This window comes from Pteronotus mesoamericanus, unplaced genomic scaffold (genome assembly GCF_021234165.1).
Source record: "Pteronotus mesoamericanus isolate MK-2021 breed Mesoamerican mustached bat unplaced genomic scaffold, CSHL_Meso_final contig_25, whole genome shotgun sequence".
NCBI lineage: Eukaryota > Metazoa > Chordata > Mammalia > Chiroptera > Mormoopidae > Pteronotus > Pteronotus mesoamericanus.
In genome coordinates this window covers 35,068,478-35,092,846 of record NW_026555105.1, presented here as the reverse complement: position 1 = coordinate 35,092,846, position 24,369 = coordinate 35,068,478, and the positions used below count along the sequence as shown (strand labels likewise).

At 37.4% G+C, this 24,369-nt stretch overlaps 1 protein-coding gene across 2 annotated transcripts in view; it reads left to right on the top strand.

Moving 5' to 3' along the window:
- Window positions 1–24,369, top strand: part of KIF16B (kinesin family member 16B) — a 301,193-nt gene that overhangs the window by 241,703 nt on the left and 35,121 nt on the right. For both annotated transcript variants that reach the window (XM_054574081.1, XM_054574080.1), the window contains one exon: window positions 6,367–6,456. In XM_054574081.1, the coding sequence (XP_054430056.1) occupies window positions 6,367–6,456 (90 nt within the window). The remainder of the gene's footprint in view (window positions 1–6,366; window positions 6,457–24,369) is intronic.

Below are 24,369 nucleotides of genomic sequence, written 5' to 3'. Positions count from 1 at the left end.
TCAAGGGTGAAAAATTTGGAAGTCTTCCTATGCATTACTGAAGGCTTTTGATACAAATAATATTGAAAATTCACCATATTCTCAGTGCAGTTTTTTTTTTTTTTAAATCATACTATTGTGCCTCTAATGCAAATAATCTGATTCAGGTGAACCTCATGAAAATCACCAGAACAGAGTAAGTAGAACCAAGGTTGCAGCAGGCTTTGTCCTCCCTTTTGACTGATCTGGGCCAAACCTGGAACCCTTACCTGATTTGAAAAGCAAAATCATCTTAACTATGTCTTTCAAAAAACTACCAACATCTAGCATTCTGCTCAGCACATAGTGGTAGCTCAGTAAATGTTATTTTCTGCAACGAGAGTCCTCTCACCTCCACTTCGGCTCAGCCCTTAAAATCTTGTAGCATAGAGACATTTATATAATTAGTATCAGTTATAAAAGTTAATATAACATTAATTGTGTAATTAATATCCTGTGATGTGTGCTCTTATCAAAGTACAAAATACATGCTCACGAATCATGAAGGAAGGAATGATTCTTCCGGGAAGAAAGGAGTAGGAGTGAGGATGTTGCCAGTGGGGGAATTGTGCTGAGCAAGTGTCCTCCACTGACTGAACAGGGCATTCACATTCAAAAGACCCTTCAAAAGATCAATGGATATGCCATATTTATTTGTTGACAAGTTGCCTCAAGTGTGAGATTTTAATCTACCAAGAGCTGTGGTTAGAAAGGTAGTATTAGGTTAGCCTGGAAAAGGTCCTGAATGCCATGCTAAGGGCTTTTGCTTTGGGAGGGGGTATTGGGAAGTGACTATATCTGATTTACAGCGTGGCTGCTCAGACTTTAACCTGCATCAGAATTCCCTGGAGGGTTTGCTAAGTCACAGATTGCTGGGTCCCACCCAAGAGTTTCTGATTAAGTAAGTGGGGTAAAACCTATAATTTGCATTTTAGTAAGTTCCCCAATAAAGCTGATGCTGCTGGTCAGCCATCATATTTTGAGAACCACTGGTTTAGACTAGAGACTGAAATACTGAAGGCAGAAGTTATTGAGATTTATATGTGAGTTTATTAATGTAAATTTAATAAAATATCAAGTTAAGATGTGAGGCAACAAAATAAGTCATTCCCTGGAATATACCAATAGTGTTCTTCATTGTTCAACATTTTAGAGAACTTTTATATACACAGTGTAAATGTTTCAAGAGAGTCCCCTCTCTCTTCGTTAATGGTGTGACTCTTGGAGTTACCAGGGTAACATAGTGAAAACAAAGATCCCTCTGATACCTTTACTGACCTCATTATGCCAAGTTCAAAGGAACACACCTGTGAAATTTTGAATAGCCCTCTCCATGTTGGGCCATCTTTCCCCATCTTCTCCCAGGTCTACACCTCCACCACTGCAGCATCCCATGTCCCAGTACATGCAGGGGCTGATGTCAAGCAGAAGAAGTATATTGCATGATTTGGGGGCTCTCTCAGAGATTTTATTTTCTTTTTGCTCTCTTATCATCTTGTGCCCAAATGCCCTTGATATCTACTGCCCAGGAAATCACTTAGCCGTGTCATGTCCTCCCCAGAATTTGGTATGTACATGTTAGAAAAGTTGATATTCCTTATAAAGACAATATCCTGGGAAAAAGGAATGAAACCCAAATTTGTGAGATTGAGATGTAGAAGCTAAAGCTACAAATGTGAAGCCACAAGCCAATGGCCTCACAAGCTAGGTGTCCAGGTCACCTCACCCTAATTCTGGTTGAGGCCTTCTTGAGGGCTTTTCTACCCAGAGAGATGAAAAAATTCATTGCTGGTTTATTGACACTAGTAGCCTGAGTGTATTTAAGACAGGTCCATCTTGGGGCTCCATCTTCCAAACTCTTCATTCAGGATGCCCATGATGTGTCAAGTACTCTTCTAAGGTGTAGTGAAAAACCAGTTAAAATCCCAGCCCTCCTAGAGTTTACATTCTAATGAGTAAGGGATACCAAAAAGCAAGATATATAATTAATGTTAGGTGATGAGAACTATTTAGTAGAGATGGGGGAAGACGGGTACAATTTTAAGTGGTACATCCAAAGAAGGCTTCACAGAGAAAGTGACTTTTGAGCAGAGACCTGAAGAAAGTGAGTGAGCTGGTCATTTGGAAGAGCATGCCAGAAAGATAAAAAATCACATACAAATTTTGTGAGGCTCTACTTACTGTGTAGAATGTTTGATGTATTCTAGAAAAGCAAGGAAGCCAGAGTGAGCAAGGGAGAGAGTAGTTGGAGTGAAGACAAGGAGGAGACAGATCATAGAGATCCTTGTAGGTCAGTGAAAGAACTTGAATTTGTACCCTGAGTAAGAAGGGACACTTTAGGAAGATGACCCATTTGAGCCAAGAAATGGTCTCATCTGACTTAACTTTTAATAATATCACTTTGATTGCTGTGTTGAGAAAAAAAAAATGAAGGGAAAATTGGGGAACAAAAGAAGAAGCAAGGAGATTAAGTAGAAGATTATTAAAAACAGTCTGAGGAAAAGATGATGATGGTTAAGACCAGGATGTTATCAGTGGAGATAGTGAGAAATGGTCAGATTCTCATTATACATGTTTTGAAGTTTGAAGGAAAGGATTTGCTAACGATTAGAGGTGAGATACGGGAGAAAGAGGAGCATCGTGGATGACCCCAAAGTTATTGGACAAAGCAAATAGAAGAATGGCATTGTTATTTTTAAAGATGGGGAAGCAGCGAGGGGGGAGTGGGTTTGAATGAGAATAATTGGAGGTGCATATTAGACATCCAAGTAGGCAGACTTGCATAATCAGTAGGATATATGAGTCTGAATTCAAGGGAGAAATATAAGCATTTAGGGACTCATCAGAATATAAATTTAAGCTATGAGATGGGATAAGATCACTAAAGGAGTGCATACAGGTAGAAAATAAAACATATTCAAGAACTAAACTCTGGGACGCTTTAATGTTTCGAGGTCAGAGATATGATGAGAAATCTCAGCCAAGAGAATTTAGGTAAGAGAATATTGTAACCTAGAAGTTGAATGAAAAAAGTATTAAAAAGAGGCACTGCCAACTACAACAAATCCTGTCGATAGATCGAGGAAGATCAAGACCAGGAACCAGTAGATTTAGCAACATCAAGGTTGTTGCTGACCTTGTTAAGAGTAGGTAAGAGTAGTTTGAGTGGAATGCTGAGTAAGTTAGAGTGCATTTAAGGGGTAATGAGAAGAGATTGATGACATCAAGAATAAACTCAAGGAGTTTGAATAATGGGAAGGAAAAATAGAGTGGTGGAAGGAGAGGGAGGCCAAGATAGAGTTTAATGAAAGAAACAATAACTTGTTTAAATGCTGTTTGGAATAATCTAGTAGAGAATGGAAACATTGTTATAGGAGAGAGAAAAGGAAATTGCTAATTACAGTATTCTTCAGAAGTCAAGAGTGATGGACTCTAGTAGAATGGATTGGCTGTCCTTAACTAGGAACACTGATACATCTCTCATGTTTGCTAACAGGAGAAAAGATGAGGTACAAGGCACATGGTGGCAGATGAGTAGACTTGATTGAGGGTACTTGTGGAAATGTTCTTTGGATTATCTCTATTTTCTCAGTGAACTAGGGATTAAATTATCTGCTGATAGTGGGAACAGGGAAAGTGATGAAGGCTTAAAAGGAAAGATGGAGTAAACTAGATACTATTATCTAATAGAATGGAAGAGTGAATGGAACTGGGAAATGTGGTATGACTGGTGGGAGGCATCCAGCTGATCTGAAGATAGTGATTGTGTCTTTAAAATGAGACCAGTCCCTTCAGTGGTGTGTTTTTATTCAGCCACATTGTTCTAGGCAGGTGCAGGCTAGAAGTAAACAGACAGTTGGATTTAACCAGGGTTGTGGTTTAGCATAGTCCCAGGAATTTCAAGAGTGGGACAGGGATTGTCCTGGTGATTGACCGTAAGTTCAGGGGGAACAATGGAAGAATTTCAGGAGATAGAAGGCAAGCCCCAGGGGCCATTAGAATCTGGGAGATGAGGGCAATTTAGGTGTATTGGGTGACATTTTCTGGAATCCAAAGTCCCAGTACAGGATGGTCTCAACTATGAGCATCCTCAGTTTTATTTCCCCTGGGTCATGGGTGTTGATTCCATTAATTTTCTGGGCTTGCCTAGTAAGTAGGCTACACCATGGCCACCCTTGTTCCAGTTCTCCCTTTGACACCTGGTTTGTGATCAGCCAGGGCAGCATATTGCTGTGTTCCTGCCCTAAGGAAGTCATCACTCCTCTTTGATTGTGCTGGCCTTGCTCACGTGCCTTGGCAGAGTCCATTGAGGAGAGAACTGGAGAGAAAGACTCCCCCAGCTTATCTGCCAGCAGCAGTGTTCCCCAACATTGAATGACTTGCATAACCAGCTTTAAAAATTTAGAACTGCAGACACCGGTACTACTTTTACTTGATTTTTTAAAATATACTTAGGTTTTTTCTGATAGAAATATCTTTTTAAAGGAACACATAAGAAACCTGTCAATTTAAACAACTATTGTGAATAATGAATAGAGTCAGAATGATGAAAATAAAAAATGCCAATCCTTATATACCCCAAATGATTGCATTTGCCACTTTGGAAAATGAGTGAACCAGAGAATAGCTAAAACTCAAGACTCACTCCTCTCCTAGATGACCCGCATGTGTATTCTCCCCACTCCTTCTTCCACTTTCCTATGATCCCGTGTGGCTTACATGTGGGAGAATCAGGTGGAGCTACTGTGTTTGAGGAGGGTATTTCTCTAAAGTGCGGGGTGAGATTTTGCAGACGGGGACTCAGCTCATGAAAAGATCCTGAGATGGAAAGGAGCCATCTCATTCCAGAAGTGCAGCATGAGAAAAAACACCTGGGGGGAGAAGGGCTTCAGGTGAAGCTGTTGCAGGCAGTGGTTAAGTTAAAAATTGGGATCTTTAAGGTTAAAAATGTGAGTCTTCTTTTTTAAATAGATTTTAGAGAGTGGGGGAGAGAGAGAAGCATTGATTTTGTTACTCCACTTCTTTATGCATTCTTTGGTTGCTTCTTGTATATGCCCTGATCCGGAATCAAACCCACGCTTTGATATATCAGGGCGATGCTCTAACCGACTGGGCTACCCGGCCAGGGCCAAAGATATGAGTTCTAGGAGCAGTGTGAAGCTACTAGGGAGGATCTTAAGTGTGGAAGTGGAATGATCAGATACAAGTGTTTAAAACTCCTGTCAGTTGCGCAGAGAAGGCATTGGTGGAGGGGGTAGTAGGATATAGACAACTGGGAGTGGCCCTGGCTGAGGCCACATGAGACCTGATGGCTTAGAGTAAGATGGCAGTGATGAGGAAGGATGGATGGATAGAGCTCAAAGAAATGTTTAGGAGGTAAAAGGAGAGCAGGACCCAGGGCTTGTTCCCCTGTGGCAGTGCTAGTGGGCAGGAGGGCATGGGCATTGCTTCAGTGTCTGTCCGGCATAGCTTGGTGGTGGGTTGTGAAATGGACATCGAACTGGAATAGTCTAGATATTCTCTAGCAAGTCTATGTCAAGTCCAATTTTACAGACTGAATTTGAGGTTCCCATGTGATATCTAAAAAAAATGTCTCGGTACTTGAATCTGCAGCTTAGAAGAAAGGTAGAACTGACACTCACCAGCCTGTGGTTTAGGCTGTGTGATTCTAAAGGCTGCTATTGCCTATGAGTTTTGGCTTGTCACCGTGTCCTCAGTATATGAGCTGATGTGCACCAAAGTTTCCACCCAGTTAGCTCATTCAATAGGAACTGTGGGTGAAAGGCTGGATTGAGAATTATTCCTCTGAAATAAAGCAAAATATGTTGTGTTTTTATAGTAACAGTCACTACGGTGGAGAATGATTTTTTTTTTTTTCCTTTTTCTCCTCTTCTCATTTCCTTTCTCCTTCACCCTTCTTTTGTTTTTCCTCTGCTTTTTCTTCTTTCATGTTTTCCCCCTCCTGTCCACTTGGATGGTATCTGATGACCTGTACCAGAATTTTATTTGGACACATTACTGTGACAGAAAGGTCACCCTGAGGGATTTTCTTTCTACAGGCCAAGTAGAGGGTTAAGGGATACTTTCATAAGCCATTCGGAGTAAACTGTCCCTCACTTTACATAGGCACATGCTGCTTCTAACCAGATTTGAAAACCAGAGATGCATACTTAAGTAGAGAGTAATTACCATTTTTAAGTCTTATTTATGCAACTAGATTAATGTCTTCAATTCTGGAGAAATATTACATGCTAATAAATTTTTGTTAATTTGTAAATTATTTAAAACAATTTTAGTCACTTTTTTCTCTAATTAATGCTGATTTGTTTTGATTTTCCCGGTTAATAGATTACTGTCCTTGATGAGACATGGACTGTATTCAGGCGTTATAGTCGTTTTCGAGAAATGCATAAAACATTGAAGTTAAAGTATGCAGAGGTAAGTTATGAAATAATTATCTCTAATTAAGAACATTTGTTTTATAAAGTAATGAGTTTATTGCATTATCAATGCCCCCCTTTAGATATTAGCTTATAATTGTCACCAAGTTTTATTTCGGTTACTCGTCTGTCGAAGGTATCTTTTTTTTCCCTTTGTTTCATTTCTGTTCTACACAGTTTAAACATTTTCTGAATGTAAGATTTTGAAAGCCATAGAAAAATGACAGTAAATGAATTCTTTTTGATAAATTTTATGATAAATTTTAAGTATTTTAATCAGTTTACAACTTCTCAACTGTGAGTGACACCTACTAAAATGAAATAGTAATTCCTTGTTTTACCTTTCTTTTCTCTTAAAAATGCCTATATTAATGCTTAGACTTCTACTTAATGAGAAGTAAAGTCATAAAAATTAATTTGCCATCAAACATGGAGGGGAGATAGATAGTAAATATGGCATTATTAGAAGCAAGGACACATTTCATTCATTAGATCAGGTATCCAGTGTGATACATTAGTAATTTTTTTGGAACAAAGGTCAGTCTTTAAAATACTTTTAAACAAAGAAAAATACTCTTGAAATTAATGCATACTTTCTAAGAGAATGTATTATTATTATTAATAACTTTTTTTTTACCTCAACTAAAAGAAACTTTGCAAGACACAGCTCTTGCAAGGAATTTGGGGTTGAACTGACTGCAAATCAGTCAACAGTTTCTGCCTAATTAGGCTGCTTTCCCTAAATATTTTTTTTCAGTGCTATTTTATAGTCTTATGACATCCTAAAAAGTAATCTAGTGAGACATTTGTCTCTAATTTGATTCATATTAAATAGCTAATATTTCCTTAACATTCCTTTGTCTTCCACTCTCTTATCTGATACACAATATGAAGAGAAATATCTTATTTGTGAATAAAATGGTTCCTTGATATGTAGAAAAATCTTGAGTCCAGTTAAATTAAAGCTATCTCTGAATTCTGTTGTTAAGCTATCATAATAGTATTGTATTTAAAATTGAAGCGGCTTCAGCTATGAATTATAGTTCAGTGTTCCCAAGAGGCTTTAGTTTCAGAAATAACTTCTTCACAGTCAAGTTTGTTTCTGCAATTTACTCTTCATGCCCCAAGTTAATATCACCAATAAAAAGTGGGAGTATTGTGCACATATTAAATGTACAAAGCAACTTGTTTTTAAAGTGAGCTTTGCAGTTCATTAACTGCTTGGTTATAAGTTACTACCTCAGTACTTTAATAGTGTATAGATATTCATGTTAACATACAATTTTCCTATACTAATAGATGGAAAATAAATGAAACAAAAGGCCAAAAACTTTACCAAGATTTACGCACGCGCACGCGCGCATATGCATATGTGTATATACACACACATATGTATATATGTGTGCGCATATATTACTATATACATATGTATGTATACATATGTGTGCACACACATACATACACACATATACACATTATATATTACATATATAATACGTAGTATATATTAATCCATGATTTATTTCATATTAGTTCTTTCAGGGTCATCAGTTCAGCGCCATTCTATGTGGGCACAATTTTTAGGTTCTAGTAATACAGTAGTGGACAAGAGCAAAAATGTCTTCTCATATATTTATATGGGGACAGACTGACAATAAACAAGGAACATATAGTAACTAGCACTAAAGAGTAAGCATGCCATGTGACAGTTAAGTGAGGTTTTACTTTGTAGGAAAAATACCAATAAAATGTGATGGAGCAGAAAATGTTGAGCACTTTTACTGTAAGGTTATTTCAGGGTTGGGTTCTTTGAAGACATGTCATTTTAGTTGAAATCTCAGATTAGAGGATTTAAATGTGCTTACAAAGTAATATCCAATAGTGCTAATCAGTGTTTTTAAAGAAAACTTTAGAACAAGTAGAAGCAATCTTTAATGACAGAAGAAAACTTACTTAAGGTTCACAGTAATGTGAACCTATAAATCACAGAGATTGCCTGGTATCAAGCAAAAATAATGAACAGAGATAATTATACATACCAAATTCTTTTCAAGGGGAAAGAGAGAATATTGCACACGTGCTGAAATTAGGTGACCTTCACATGAAGATAATTGAGCTGGTTGCATTCATTTTTTCATTTATAAATATGTATTGAACATCTTTACACTGTAAATATAATTGTGAGCAGTACAACCACATTCCCTCCTCTCATGAAGCAGAAAGGATGAACAATAAACAAAAATAATAATAAAAAGATAATTTTAGATAGTGTTCAGTGCCATGGAGAAAATGCAACAGTGAATGTGGAAGTATGAGAGGAGAGCTGGTCAGCGGGCTGCCTCAGAAGGGGCAGGCCTGGAGAGGCTTCCTGACAGGGTGAAACTTGGGCCGAGCTCTGAATGTTGGAAAGGAGCTGTGCATGAAAATCTAGAGGTGAGCATGTGTTAAGTAGGTGGAACAGCAAATGCAAAGGCCCTGGGGTGGAAGTTTGGAAAGTTCCAAGAACAAAAAATCCTGTGAAAAGTGGCAAGTGTGGGAGAAATAAGGGCAGGCAAGTAGGTAGGGACTTGATCATATAGGGCCATGAATTTTATTCTTAGTGCTGTGGGAAACCACTGGAAAATCTGAGCATTGGAACTCAGCTGGGATTTTCATTCTATTCTTAGATGACTTCTCACAGAAACCGTTTTCCCGAAGACAGACTCATTCAGAGGTGTCCAACCCACGGGCCATGTGCAGCCCAGGATGGCTATGAAATGCACACAACACAAAATTGTAAATGTACTTAAAACATTATGAGATTTTTTTGTGACTCTGTGTTGCAATGTATTTGATGTGTGGCCCAGAGATGCCAAAGGGTTGAACGTTCCTGAATGATGACAAAGACCAAAAATTGCTTTCCCTTGTAGAGCCCGACTTTGTGACTTAAAATTTCTGTCTCATAAAGACAAAGAAACTAGTTATGAAAGAGAACCCACAGACACATGTGCGGGTGTTTGAAGGAGGAGAGATAATGTCAGTAGTGATTTGAAATCCTGTGGTTAGATCCTAAAACAAACACTGCAGGTAGGAAGGAAACTGCTAATTACACACCTTGAGGGGGTGCGCTGATGCCTTGGGGTTTTGGCTACATAGCCACAACTCTGATTTCTTTAGCCTTTACTGTGTGCTCACCTTGCCCTGGGTGTCGCACTTCGCTTTGACATGCCTACTCCCCTGTGCTTTTGAAGTAAGAGACTTGCCGCAAGCAGCTGGTGAACAAAAGCCAGTTTAGAATGTCAGGAAGCTTGACTCTGTTTCCTGTTTCTAAACAAACAGTAATATTGAAATAAAATGAAGGAAAAATCTCTAAAAATACAGTAGCATCTCATAGATCTAGATAAATCTTATTTCTGTGAGAGAACAATATTGCCTATATAACATTTTCAAGGTGAAGCTTATATATGGTTGAATATCAGTTGTATTTTTTTTCTGTAAAGTTGATTTTTCTTTCGTGTAGCCTAACTTCACATAGTCTTACTTGCTAAGTGTTTATTGGCAGTTGCGATCAATAATATGTTTATTAGGTTTTAACCAATTATGATTGCTCTTATTATTGTTCATGTTATAACTGGCTCTGTATAATGTTGATCTTTGAGGTAGTCAGCTACTTCCAATTGGTCCTTTGGACTGATAGCCTGCTAGAAATCACTAGACTTGTTAAAGACATAACTTCTTCGGGAAAGCAAAGGGTTCATATAGAAGAAAACATGACCCACACATATGCTGCCTGCAAGAGACCCACCTCAGAGCAAGAGACCTACACAGATTGAAAGTAAAGGGATGGAAAAAAATATTCCAAGCAAATGGGCATGAGAAAAAGGCTGGGGTTGCCATACTTGTATCAGACAAAGTAGATTTCAAAACAAAGGCCATAAAGAGAGACCCAGAGGGGCACTTTATCATACTGAAAGGAAGAATCTATCAAGAAGACATTAACATTGTAAACTTATATGCTCCCAAAATAGGAGCCCCCAAGTTTATAAGGAAATTGTTGGATGACTTCAAAAAAGATATAGACAGCAACACACTGATAGTAGGGGATTTCAACACCCCACTGTCAAGAATGGACAGATCTTCCAAACAAAACATTAATAAACATATCGTGACGCTGAATGAAACACTGAATCAAAGAGACTTAACTGACATATATAGAACCTTACATCCCAAAGAAGGAAAATACACATTCTTTTCCAATGCTCATGGCAGTTTTTCAAAGAGAGACCACATGATAGGACACAAAGCAAACCTCAGCAAATTCAGGAAAACTGAAATAATACCAAACTTTTTCTCGGACCACAAGGGCTTGAAACTGGAAATCAACCTCCAAGAGAAACTTCAAAAACTTGCAAACCCATGGACTGAACAGTACACTATTAAACAATGAATGGGTCAATAATGAGATAAGAGAAAATGAAAAAATTTCTGGAAACAAATGAAAATGAACAGACAACAGTCCAAAACTTATGGGACACAGCAAAGGCGGTCCTGAGAGGGAAGTTCACAGCAATACAGGCATACCTAAAAAAGATAGAAACATTTCAAATAAAAGACTTAACACTACAACTTCAAGAACTGGAGAAACAACAACAAATAAATCCCAGAGCAAGTAGAAGGAAGGAAATAGTCAAGATTAGAGCAGAACTGAATGACATAGAGACGAAAAGAACAATTCAGAGGATGAACCAATCCTGAAGCTGGTTCTTTGAAAAGATAAATAAAATTAACAAGCCTTTAAGCAGACTCATCAAGAAAAAAAGGGAGAGGACCCAAATTAAAAATATCAGAAATTAAAGAGGAGAAATAAAAACTGATACCACAGAAATACAAAGGATTGTCAGAAACTACTATGAACAATTACATGCCAAGAAATTTGAAAATATTGATGAAATGGACAAATTTTTAGAAAAATATAATCTTCCAACACTGAAGGAGGAAGAAACAGAAAGCTTGAACAGACCGATAACAGCCGGGGAAATTGAAGCAGTCATCAAGAAACTCCCAGCACACAAATACCAGGGCCAGACGGTTTCCCAGGAGAATTTTACAAAACATTTAAGGAAGAGCTAACCCCTGTCCTTCTCAGACTATTCCAAAAAATCCAAGGGGAGGGAAGACTCCCAGACTCTTTTTATGAGGCCAGCATCACCCTGATCCCAAAACCAGATAAAGACCCTACAAAGAAAGAAAACTACAGGCCAGTTTCGCTGATGAACATAGATGCTAAAATCCTCAACAAAATATTGGCAAACCGCATCCAGCAATACATTAAAAAGATTATCCACCACGATCAAGTGGGATTCATCCCAGGCATGCAGGGATGGTTCAATATATGCAAATCAGTAAACGTGATACATCACATAAATAAAAGAAAAGACAAAAACCACATGATCATCTCGATAGATGCAGAAAAAGCATTTGACAAGGTACAGCACCCATTTATGATCAAAACACTCAGCAAAATGGGAATAAATGGGGCATTCCTCAACGTAATAAAGGCCATATATGAAAAACCTACAGCCAACATCATACTCAGTGGGCAAAAACTGAAAGCTTTCCCACTAAGATAGGGAACACGACAAGGATGTCCGCTCTCACCGCTTCTTTTCAACATCGTATTGGAAGTCCTAGCCACAGTGGTCAGACAAGAGAAAGCGATGAAAGGCATCCAAATAGGAAAGAAGGAAGTAAAGCTATCATTGTTTGCAGATGACATGATAGTGTACATAGAGAACCCTGTAGATTCTACCAAAAAACTCCTCAACCTAATAAGTGAATTTGGCAAAACAGCAGGATACAAAGTCAACATTCAGAAATCAAAGGCATTTTTGTACACCAGCAATGCAATAGAAGAAGAAGAAATCAGAGAAAAAATACCATTCGATATAGCAACAAGAAAAATAAAGTACTTAGGCATAAATTTAACCAAAGACGTAAAAGACCTGTACACAGAAAACTATACAACATTAAAGAAAGAAACTAAGGAAGACACAGATAAATGGAAGCATATACCGTGCTCATGGATTGGAAGAATTAATATCCTCAAAATGTCCATACTATCCGAAGCAATTTATAGATTCAGCGCAATCCCTATTAAGATACCAATGACGTATTTTACAGAAATAGAACAGACATTTCAAAAATGTATATGGAACCATAAACGACCCTGAATAGCCGCAGCAATTTTGAGAAAGAAACACAAAGTAGGAGGGGTCACCATACCAGACATCAAACTCTACTACAAAGCCACTATACTCAAACAATCTGGTACTGGCACAAGAACAGACCCATAGACCAGTGGAACAGAATAGAAAGCCCAGAAATAAGCCCAAGTCTCTACGGGCATCTAATATTTGACATAGGGGGCAGAAGCATAAAATGGAGCAATAATAGCCTCTTCAACAAATGGTGTTGGGAGAGCTGGACGGCTACATGCAAAAAATTGAAATTGGATCATCAGCTGACACCATACACAAAAATAAACTCAAGATGGATCAAAGACATAAATGTAAGTCATAACACCATCAAAGTCCTAGAGGAGAACATTGGCAGGAAACTCTCAGATATCCCACGCAGCAACTTTTTCACTTATATGTCTCCTAAAGCAAGGGACATAAAGGAAAGAATAAACAAGTGGGACCTCATCAAAATAAGGAGCTTCTGCACGGCTAAAGAAAACATCATCAAAGTGAAAAGGGAGCCAACCGTATGGGAAAATATATTTTCTAATGATACATCAGATAGAGGTTTGATCTCCAAGATATATAAAGAACTCATTAGACTCCACTCCAAGAAGACAAATGATCCAATCAAAAAATGGGCAAAGGACCTGGGCAGACGCTTTTCCAAGGAGATACAGAGGGCCCAGAGGCATTTGAAAGGATGCTCAGCATCACCAGCCATCAGAGAAATGCAGATCAAAACCACCATGAGGTACCACCTCACACCAGTCAGAATGGCCATCATAAACAGATCAACAAACAACAGGTGCTGGCGAGGCTGTGGAGAAAAAGGAACCCTAGTCCACTGTTGGTGGGAATGCAGACTGGTGCAACCACTGTAGAAGGCAGTGTGGAATTTCCTCAAAAAGCTGAAAATGGAACTGCCTTTTGATCCAGTGATTCCCCTGCTGGGACTATACCCTAAGAATACCAAAACGCCAATACAAAAGAACCTATGCACCCCAATATTCATAGCAGCACTATTTACAATAGCCAAGTGTTGGAAGCAACCTAAATGCCCATCAGTAGATGACTGGATCAAAAAGTAATGGTACATATACACAATGGAATACTACGCAGCAGAAGAAGAAAGGAACTACTAAACTTCGCAACAGCATGGATGGAACTGGAGAGCATTATGCTAAGCGAAATAAGCCAGGGGGCGAAAGACACATATCATATGATCTCACCTATAAGTGGATCCTAAGCAACAATACAAAGATGCAAGGAAAATAAGATCAGCAACACTGAAAGGAAATCAACAGACACAAGAGGGAAGGAGGGGGGGCGGTGACAAGGATGGGAAGGGGAAAGTCAAGGAACATATAGCAAAGACTCATGGACAAAACCAAAGGGGAAGAGCTGAGGGAGGGAAGGAGAGAGGGGGCAAGGGAAAGTGGTGGGGGGGAGGCAGAGACAAATGTATTTGAAAAAATAAATTTAAATAAAATTTAAAAAATAATAAAAGCAAAAAAATAAGCAGGAAAAAAAAGAAATAGGCTGTAGTACCTATTTCTTTCAGATCATCTGGATTTGTTTAAGAAGATTTTACTTTGGTTATTACCAGTTTTTAATTAGAAAAGTTTCAGACATTAAAAAAAATTTAGAATAGAATGTAATGGTCACATGTATACGTACTACCCATTATGAAAAACAAAACTGTTTTTAAAATACAGTTTTATTTTAAGGACTCTTTAGTACACTCCCTAATCCCATCCCCCCCCTTCCTTTTGGTGGTTACTCTCTTGAACTTGCTGTTCATCATATTTTTCTACCTTTTCTATGTGTTGGGTTGGTCAACAAGTTTGTTTTTGGTTTTCTTTTTTCCATAAGATGGCTCTAGTAGTGCTTTGTTATCTTTAACTTCATTTGAAATAATTTTGTTAGATTGCATTGTGACAGCTGTCATATCAGTGTGTATTTAAAAAAAGCTTAGAAAACTGGTAAATTTTTGTGCAGCCATTTTAATATTGAAGATGGAAGAAGATACTCAATATTTTCAGCATATTGTGCTTATTATTTCAAGAAGGGTAAAAATGCAACTGAAATGCAAAAAAGATTTGTGCAGTGTATAAAGAAGGTGCTATAACTGATGGAACTGTCAGAAGTGGTTTGTGGAGTTTCATGCTGGAGATTTCTCACTGGACAATGTTCCATGTTTGGATATACCAGTGGAAGATGATAACCACCAAATTGAGACATTAATTGAGAACAATAAATGTTATATAACATGGGAAATAGCTGACATATTCAAAATATCCAAATCAATAAAGTTATTGGTGAAAATGAGAAAAAAAAAAAGAATGCTGAGAATTTCCTCTCATGGGTGAATTTTTCATAGCCAAACCGGAACATATTTTATTTACCATGCTGCTTTATCAGATTGGGCTCATTATTTCTATGGAAGTAGTAGAAAACAGAGTACTCTTGCTTTCTTAATTGCAAGGGTAACACAATGGTTGATGATCATTTTTTTTCATGATATATATTAAATTTACCTAGTCATAAAAGTGCTAGTCCAGATTTTAATTAAGCTGAAAAAATATTGAAAAAACACACTTGAGTACAAAATATATAGTTTGTAATACACTTGCCAAGATAGAGAATCTTTGTTCACCTTAAAACTTTAGTTTTGGTTATAGCTTGTAATCTTTTGGAACTTTGTCTGAAATTGTACCTATTCATTCACATTTCCTTCTGGAATGTTAGCCATGTGTTTTGTGGGGATTGATACCACAGTTCCTTTTATGGAGATTTTTTTCTTTCATTTTTTTCCCACATAATAAGTTACGTGTTTATGGTAAAAGACTGAAAATTTTCAAAGGTACATGCATTGAATGTAAAAGTTTCTTTTAATCTAACCCTCAGAAGTAATCATTTGAAGTACACTTTTCTAGGGTCCAGCTAGATATTTGGCCTCACAGGATTCCCATAGACCATTCTCAGATCAAGTGACCAGGAGGGATGCAAGACAGAGATCACTGTTCTTCAGCAGTGCCTGCAGCTGCCCACGCAGTGCCCAGAGCTGTCCTCAGCAGTGCCCTGGCCAGTGCACACAGTGCCCGCAGCCTCCTACTCAGTGCCCACAGCACACACAGCAGTCCTCACACCAGTGCATGCAGTGCCTGAAGCTGGCCAGCGCTGTTCTTTTTGCCCCTCCCTCCAGATATTAGCTTAGGTGCGAGGAGTTGAGATCCACATGGGGCAGATTAGAGAACTACTCTGGAAGAGCATTCTGTGCATCAAGAGAATCAGTATCTTTGGGAACAATTCCATGGGTAGAACTTTCAAAGTCTCTACAAGGCATATTCTGAGTTATAAGTCATCTCTCTCAGAGAAGCTTAAAGCTATGGGTTCCTATGATAGGCCACAAACAATTGATCAATTTGTCAAGAAATTTATAATTTTATCATTTTACCGTGAGCAATGGTGCTTAGTGACAAAGTTGACGTATCACCTTATCAGGTTTCCAGAATATTCTTGATGGATATACCTTATGGATAGTTCCTAGATTTTTTTGCTGCGACTACTTCTCTAGGGGTATTCTTGAAGATATCTACATGTATTGTGATCGATATGTGCAGACTATCTTTGTGAAGAAATTGATAGATTTAATTTATAAAAAACCAAGAATAAGAAAGAATACACAAAAACTGGGTAGGCCAAAAACCCTTAGGGCCTTTACCCCCATTAGTGAGAAGGTATTAAGGATTTCTTAACCATAATTTAGCTAAATCTTCTAATCTCCCTATTTGCTCACAATTATTTGCTTAATTATTTACTATAGTGTTTCCTTAAGGAGAATAGTATCAAGTGAAGACCCTCTCAGGGACATTTTATGTACATTCGGGTAGTGAACCAATTAAAACAGGGAGAACTTGTTGATTATTAGATATAACATATGTCTGTGAAGAAAATAGAGGGATCTTAGGGTTAGTACAAGATAAATGAATTTTTGAATTGAAACAGCAAGAAGCCAGTGTGTCCTATGAAACTCAGGCATCCAGATTGAGTGAGGGCAAGGAAAGGCAGAAACCAAAGAAAAATTTAGTTTGCTATTTTTGTATGGTGACAAATTTCAGAATAAAAATCCCTAAATTCTCTGTCCTCTGTAAAACTAAAGAAGAACACATTGGCTGCCCATGATCTTGGATCACATGTAAGCGCTATGCTCATTCTGTTTTCAGAGCCATTGTGTAAGTGAGCTGTGAGCTCTCACCAGATATGCTGCATTGTTCAAGGTTTTTAAAACTGTTGTTTTATTTTTCTTTATTTTCTTTAATTTTAGCAGTTTCTTCTGGATTCTAAATAGGTTTCCCTTTTGTTTTGAATTAATTTGTCGTCTTGATATACTGACATATATTGTACAAAATATTCCCTCCTCTGTCTTTCCTTCTGTTCCCCTTCATCGACCTTGTATGGACTCTTAATCAAATTAAATCCTGTGTTTTCAAATTCTTTGTCTATACTATGATAATGCCACAGCTAGTTTGTAAAACTTGTAAGAGCCTCAGATAAAGTATGTTATTGAAGGCGCTCTGAGTTATTATGCAGCATCTGCTAGAAAACATATCTTTGAATTTTTTTCATGCAAATCATTTCCACAGTACTCTTTATCTATGTGAAACTCTATTAAAATCAGTATGATCCTTTTAAATATAAGTAAAAGTATGTGCTCATGTACAAAGCCTCATTGTGTCCTCTTTCCTCAATGGAAGAGGCAGGGTTACTAATTATGGTTAATGTCTATAAAGTGCAGATCATAGAGAATCCATTAAGCCAAAAACATAGCTCATCAAGAAACTGAAAAGAAACACTGTTTTAAAAGCACATCTCCTTCAACTACTAGAGTCAATAGTGAACACCTAGTGCATCTTCTCCCCCTCCTCCTCTTTTGAACGGGTGCCTAGTAGGCTCTCAATGTGTTTAATACAGTAGGACATGGGGCTGGAAGATCAGAGGGTCACTGAGAAGTTTTGAGATGTCAACCTCTGTCAGAACTTTTAGAGGAATTTATTTTAGTACATTTAACAAGGAGTCTACCCTTCCGAGTGCTAGAACCCAAAGGGCACCTTACCTCTCTCGAGAGTGGAAACCGGTAAGCATTGGAATCCATTGTTGAGGGCCCTTTTATCATCTTGGCTGAAAGAGATCCTGAAGCAGGTGTGTGTTGGTCTGCTTAGAGTCAAGAGGACTCTAACCATGAAAATGGGTTATTTTATGTATTAAAATGTACAAACAAAATAAATGCTAAGGGAACTTTTAATGCCTGTGTGGGGTGAGAACATAAGTGAGTGGAACAGGCCGCGTTGCCAGTCTGCATCATAACTTAGTTAGGATGTCATTCGAGTCCCTGAGTTTCAAACACAGTCGGCCTCCATCAGCCTCATCCCAAGGGCTTCCTTCTCCCTGCAGGGCTGAGGGGAAAAGATTTTGAAAGCCTTCAAGTAAAACATGAAAGATTGCTGTGTTAGAGCAAATCTTTTCTCTCTCATCTGGCAGTGTCTGGGTGCCCAGTAATTCCAGTGAGACTGAAGAAAATTATTAGGCAAGAGGTTATTTAATTTGTATATGTGACTTTCAGTTTGTGCTGATAGAACCATTTCTCATCTTTTCATTATTTTCCAAGTAATTTCCCCAAAGCAGCCCCAGAAAAGGGAAATAAAAGAAACTGGTCATTGGTCTTATATTTGTCTTGGACAGCTTTTTATCATCCATCACTGAAAATGCATTTAAAACAGTTTTGTAACCAGCATTCCAAATTTAATATAAAAATTGCAAATCCACTCACCACCCAAATTGTAACGCTACCAACCATAGCCACAGGGAACATCCAGTAAGCCTTAGATAAATTCAGCTGCATCAAGCCCTCAGCCTGCTTGAATTTTTAAATAGCAAACAGCTATGTAGGCAAAAATAGAATGCCGCCAGCTTCCTGACCTGGTGCGTTATCAGAGGCCGAGCTATCTCATGGTTTGATTTGTGTCACACCATTCTCTGCACTTGATAAACAGTATTTAAATCGCTTTTCAAGGGTGGATGGGGGCACAAAAAAACATCAGAATTAGCTGGGAAGCTTTTCCAAGATATGTGGGCCCAGGCCATACACTAGGAAATTCTGATGTAGTACCTCTGATGTGGGGCCTGAGAGTACAGGGCTAGGGAAAAAATATCCCCAAAATGATGTTCTCTGGACCACTGGTTAAGACACTGCCTGCCATTCTTTCTTAGCTACCTGGGGAGCATTAGTTGATTTTTCATTATCATATGTCACCAAACCTAGAAGGTAATTTTCAGTGACAAATAATCTTGTCAGAATTAACGACAGGTTAGTTTAAACCTAGACAATGGGAACCTGTTGATAGTTTCTTTGATCACCCAAGACTGTGAAACAGAGACTTCATTAGTCTTCCCTCTGCAACCAGGAAGGAAACTTCAGAGCAATGTTTTGAAACTATTTGCATACTATGAAACATCAATACTTAAAGATGGATAGTACAGTTTTTCGTTTTAGAAAGAGAAATCATATACACAGAGAGTTTTATTAAAAGTCACATCAATTTGAGGGGCATAGACAAGGTTCATGTCTCCTGATTCTTAGTCCTTTTTGGATGAGTTTCCCTCTCTATGACTTCATTCAAAAAGAGGGAGTTTTCAGAGTGCTCCAAATGTGACCAAAGAGAAGAAAACGTATTCCCTGTACAAATCTGCTGAATAACGAGATCCCATGGATGGCAACTAGAAATTGGGTTCTTTCTTTGAATGTCATGACAATGACAGGTTTCTGTAACATCTCAGTTTCTGAAAGAGACAATGAACGTAGTAAGAGTTGGAAAATACAAGCATTTGAATTAGTTGAACTGCATAATTATTCTTTTAAAATGCAATATTAAATTCTCACTTGATCAGAAATCTTACCTTAATAAATTGTTGCCACATATATGAATGTCCTCTAATCTATCCTCACTGGCTTATGCCTAAATAAAATTGACACTAGCTTTGGGAGAAGTGACTTCGTATGTAGAGATGTTGCAACCTTTATACCAAATATAAAAAAGTCAGTGCAATCCTAACTACATTTCCAACTGTGGTTTTATACCTAGGATGACTCTAAGGTTAGCACTTCAGCGATAACAGGACAGCAGCTCCTGTCAGTGGTGTGTCCTAGTTGTAATTGCTGGCTGCTCCACATGGACCCCCAGCAAAGAATTCTGCCTTGCTCACTCATTCAGTAGATATTTAATGAGAGGCCAGTGTGTGCCAAGCTCTGGGCTAAGCCCATAGCAGGCATTCATAAATATTGTGTGGTATGCTCAAGTTACTATATCAAAGGTGCTCCTTTAATAATCCACCTAGGTTGTCCAGAAGAGTTGCTGCTTCATGTCTCTAACAAATCAAACTTGGAGGTGAATTGCTTATTTGCTTGTGAGTGTATTTCTCAGTGACAGCTGTTCTTATAAGGCCTTGGGAGCTGCTATTAATTTTGAGTAGTCAGAAATGCTTCCATCTAGTCAGCTGTGAGAATTATGGCAGCCCTTTGATGAGTTTTCATTATTTGCATTTCTCAAAAGCTGGGGTGGCTGGAATTTACAGCCACAAACCTGCAGGGTGTGGATGTTTCAAACGCTGCCAGTTATTGTGCAGGTGCATCTACTTGCAAAAGACAGGTTGTGGCGGGTTTGACCAGTTAAAGTGCCATGTAGGATTTTTCCCTCTAATCTTTAAAAATTGGCTACTAGTTAGGCAGTTAAGTATTACATAAGTAAAGAAAATACGTAGTAAATGAGGAATGACAATAAAGTACACTTTTATCAGGCGGTAACACAAGTCAATTGTTTTGAGTAGTAAAGATTCCATACTTTTATTCTCAGTTTTCTTCCAGTGATTTATATTCCAGTTTTAGCTGTTTAATTGTTATACAGTCATAAAAGATAGGCAAGACTTTTTGTTGTTCTATTTAATTTCTTTTCTATATTAGAGCTGTCATTGTTTATATCCAAAAGAATAACAATGTCATTTATCAAAACTTGTGCTGTCTGTTGCTCTAGGACCACCTGGACTCAATATGGGGTCTGTCTAACGTAACAGAAGTGAACTTAGCCAGGAGAGAAAGGCTTCTAATAAAAGAAAACATTTCTATTACATTTAGTTTATCTTCTTGATGACAGGAACTAGGTGACCTCTCTTGTTATAATGTAATAAACATTGAAGTCAGGATTTGAGTGTGATAGTTCTTAAAAGATAATTGGGCTGCATCAGTTCACTGAGAATCAGGAAAGGAAAAACCAACTTGTAGATGGAAATTTCACTCTAAGATCATTCAGATCATTAAGCAATATTACAAAGCAGCAGAGAATGTTGACTATATTTCTAATATACATATAGCTAGCTAACTTGATGGATAAATGAATGGATACTTAATGCTTTCAGTTTCTAAAAACTGAGATTCATGAATAATTCCATAAAATGCCTATGCTAGTTGTAAGCAACTATTGATTCTCCTTTCTGACTCTGTTGATAATTCTGTAGATCTGTTGTTCAAATTAAACATTAGAGGCTTGTTGATTGAATACTCAAAATAATAACTTGGGTTTTTAGACTTCACAAGCACTGAAAAGAGAAAGACAAATTTCACAGGAAATCAGTAGCTCCAAAATTATTGATTATATTTTTCTAGTGGCTTTTATTTCAGTTCTTTTATCTTAAGAATGTGTTTTATTTACTGATTTGCAGAATAAGCTTGTCATTATGTTTCTCTTAGGCCAAACAAAGTGCTAGTTTACTCCTCATTTACTTGTTTCCTGTTTTATTCTGCATAATCAAATTTCATAATTATACAAAGTAGACCATAGAGCTGTTGTTAAATTTTCTTCCAGTGTTCTCTAGGCCTATCGTGTCTCCCACAAATATCCAATATATTTAACCTCAGTCATCATTTTTAATTTTAATGTACAATTTTCCCATAAGAGCTCAAACATCTTTGCATCATTTCCCACTCCTGCTGTAAAGGTAATGGCTATAGCAGGAAAAGGTATCATTTTAAGGGTATTCTCATGTATACTGCATTCCTCTTTGTATCTGTCCCTTTTCTATTCTGCAGCCTCTTGAAAGCTAATGTTTTATTATTATATTGGGCTCTATTTTCCATCTATACATCTTTGCCTTACTTCAAATAAGAATGCTGTGAAGATTTTATAGGAAGTAAGGTATACTCCTCAAAAACAATATAGCCAAGATAATAAGTAAACTCAATGGTATCAAAAGTACTACTTCTAACTCAGTATAGGGAGATTTTAATCATCATTACCTGAGTTACAGAATTTCAAAGCTGAAAGGAAACTTAAACATTTTAGTTCAACTCTTTCATTTTAATAGATGACAAAGCTAGGAACTAGAGAGGCTTTATTCATTGTTAAAAGATTATACAACCAGTTCTTTGCTGAGCCGAGACTTGAAATGTGATTGCCCCAAACCTGGGTTATTAAAATGGAAAGACATATAGTATTAATTTTACTGTTTCCTTAGATTTGTAAAAAAAAATTCACTTTTTATTGTTTTTATAAAAATGATACATGCTCTTTTATAAAAACTACACATAATACAAGAAGAAAACAAGAGATTACCCAAAATCTTTCATTAAATACAAGTATAATGTTATCATTTAATGGACATTATTATTTTTTTAGTCCTCACCTGAGGATATATTTAGTGATTTTAGAGAGAGAGGGGCACAGAGAGAGAGAGAGAGAGAGAGAGAGAAACATACATCAATATGAGAGAGAAACATCGATTGATTGGTTGCCTCCTGTAGGCTCCTGACCAGGGATCGAACCCATAACCTAGGTGTGTGCCCTGATCAGGAGTCAAATCCACAACCTTTGGGTGTACAGCATTGATGCTCCAACCTACTGAGTCACCTGGCAAGGGCAATGGACTTTACTTATAAATTCTTAAACGAATAGACCCAGATAAATGGATGGATATATAGATGATAACAAATTAAAATAAGGAAAAGAAGAATAGAAATAAATACCAAAATAGCTTAATAACACTGTGTTTATTGTAGATATGCCATTTTAATTAAAAACATTAACAAAAGCAAAAGAATATACAGTAACACTGAAGAAATTGCTGAACATCAAATTAAATGTTTCTTAACCACAATCTATATTAAGATATCTAAAATATATGACTTAAGAAAAAGATTACAAAAATGTGAGTATGTTAGTTGCTAGTTTTCATTTTATAAACTATCAATTGTATTTTCCATTTATAAATGATCAATTGACTCTCCCAACAAAGATAACATTAGCACACTTTATTTACTCCCGTCCCCAAAATTTTTAAATTATATTATTATTTTATATCATTATTTTTACACTGTCAAGATATATAGCATTCACATTCTTTTATACATAAATTAGACATAATTCCATCTTAATTGTGGTTTAAACAGAGGCACTATTTACTTTACCATGGTTTCTTCTTTCTTAGATCTTTACATTGTTCTGTCTCTTGGTTGGGTTGAGTCATGCAATGTGTTTTTGAAAACTGCAACTTGATGTGCTTTACCTGAGTTCTTACCTGCTCAAGAATGTCTGTCAGTGGCCTGCACATGTTAAAGGCACTTTGGTTAGGTATAAACGTTTTTTGGGTCACACTTTCTTTCCCTAAGCGCATTTCATTTTGGGTTTCTATTCTCTCTACATACTTCATGTAATCTGTGTTATTGTCTTCATTCTACTTTTGTTCCTTCTACTGGGGCATTTATGGAAACTAGTTTTTCTTTTTTCAATCAACTTTGTTTTAGAATAGTTTTAGATTATATTTTTGCCTTTCACCATGCCTTGTGATTTATTGGTAAAAGCCAGATGTGATGTATTGGGTAAAAGGAATTGAGGTATATAGTCCTGTGAGTATAAGGTTTTATATCTAATTGGCTAGAATACAGGCTGTGTTTGCTATTTGCTATAGGTAGAGTCTCAAAGGCTAAAATTTCCTCTAGTACCCATGTTTTGGTTTCTCTTGTTGTCTTTGGCTTTCCTGGGAGACTTCTTTTTTTAAATTTTATTTTTCAATTAAAGTTTACATTAATGTTATTTTGTATTAGTTTCAGGTGTACAACATAGTGGGTAGACAATCATATACTTTACAGTGTTTCCCCTGACATTTCCAGTACCCACCTGTTACCATACATAGTTATCACAGTATCATTAACTGTATTTCCTGTGCTGAACTTTACATCCCCATGATTGTTTTGTAGCTGCCAATTTGTACTTCTGAATTCATTCACTTTTTTAACCCAGCCCCCCCAGCCCTAACTTCTCTGGCAACCATCAGTCTCTTCTCTGTGCCTCTTAGTTTGTTTCCTAGGGACTTCCTCAGTAGAGTCTAAGGGTTAATGTCATTCTAGCTATAATACCTGGTTGTCATACAGGAGTCTTAATGATGTGGTGTTGGGGTGTGGGGGAAGGAGAGGTGCTCCATAGGCCTATGACTAGGTTCCAGGCTTTTAGTGAGTGAGACTTGGGGCATTTAACTTCCTGTGGCTCAGTTAGGCTTTGGTAAAGTCCAAAGGGGTTAGCTTTTGGTAAAAAGAGTTTCCCCTTGAGGGCAAGCCTTGTTAAGGAAACTAGAGAGCTCTGGGTATA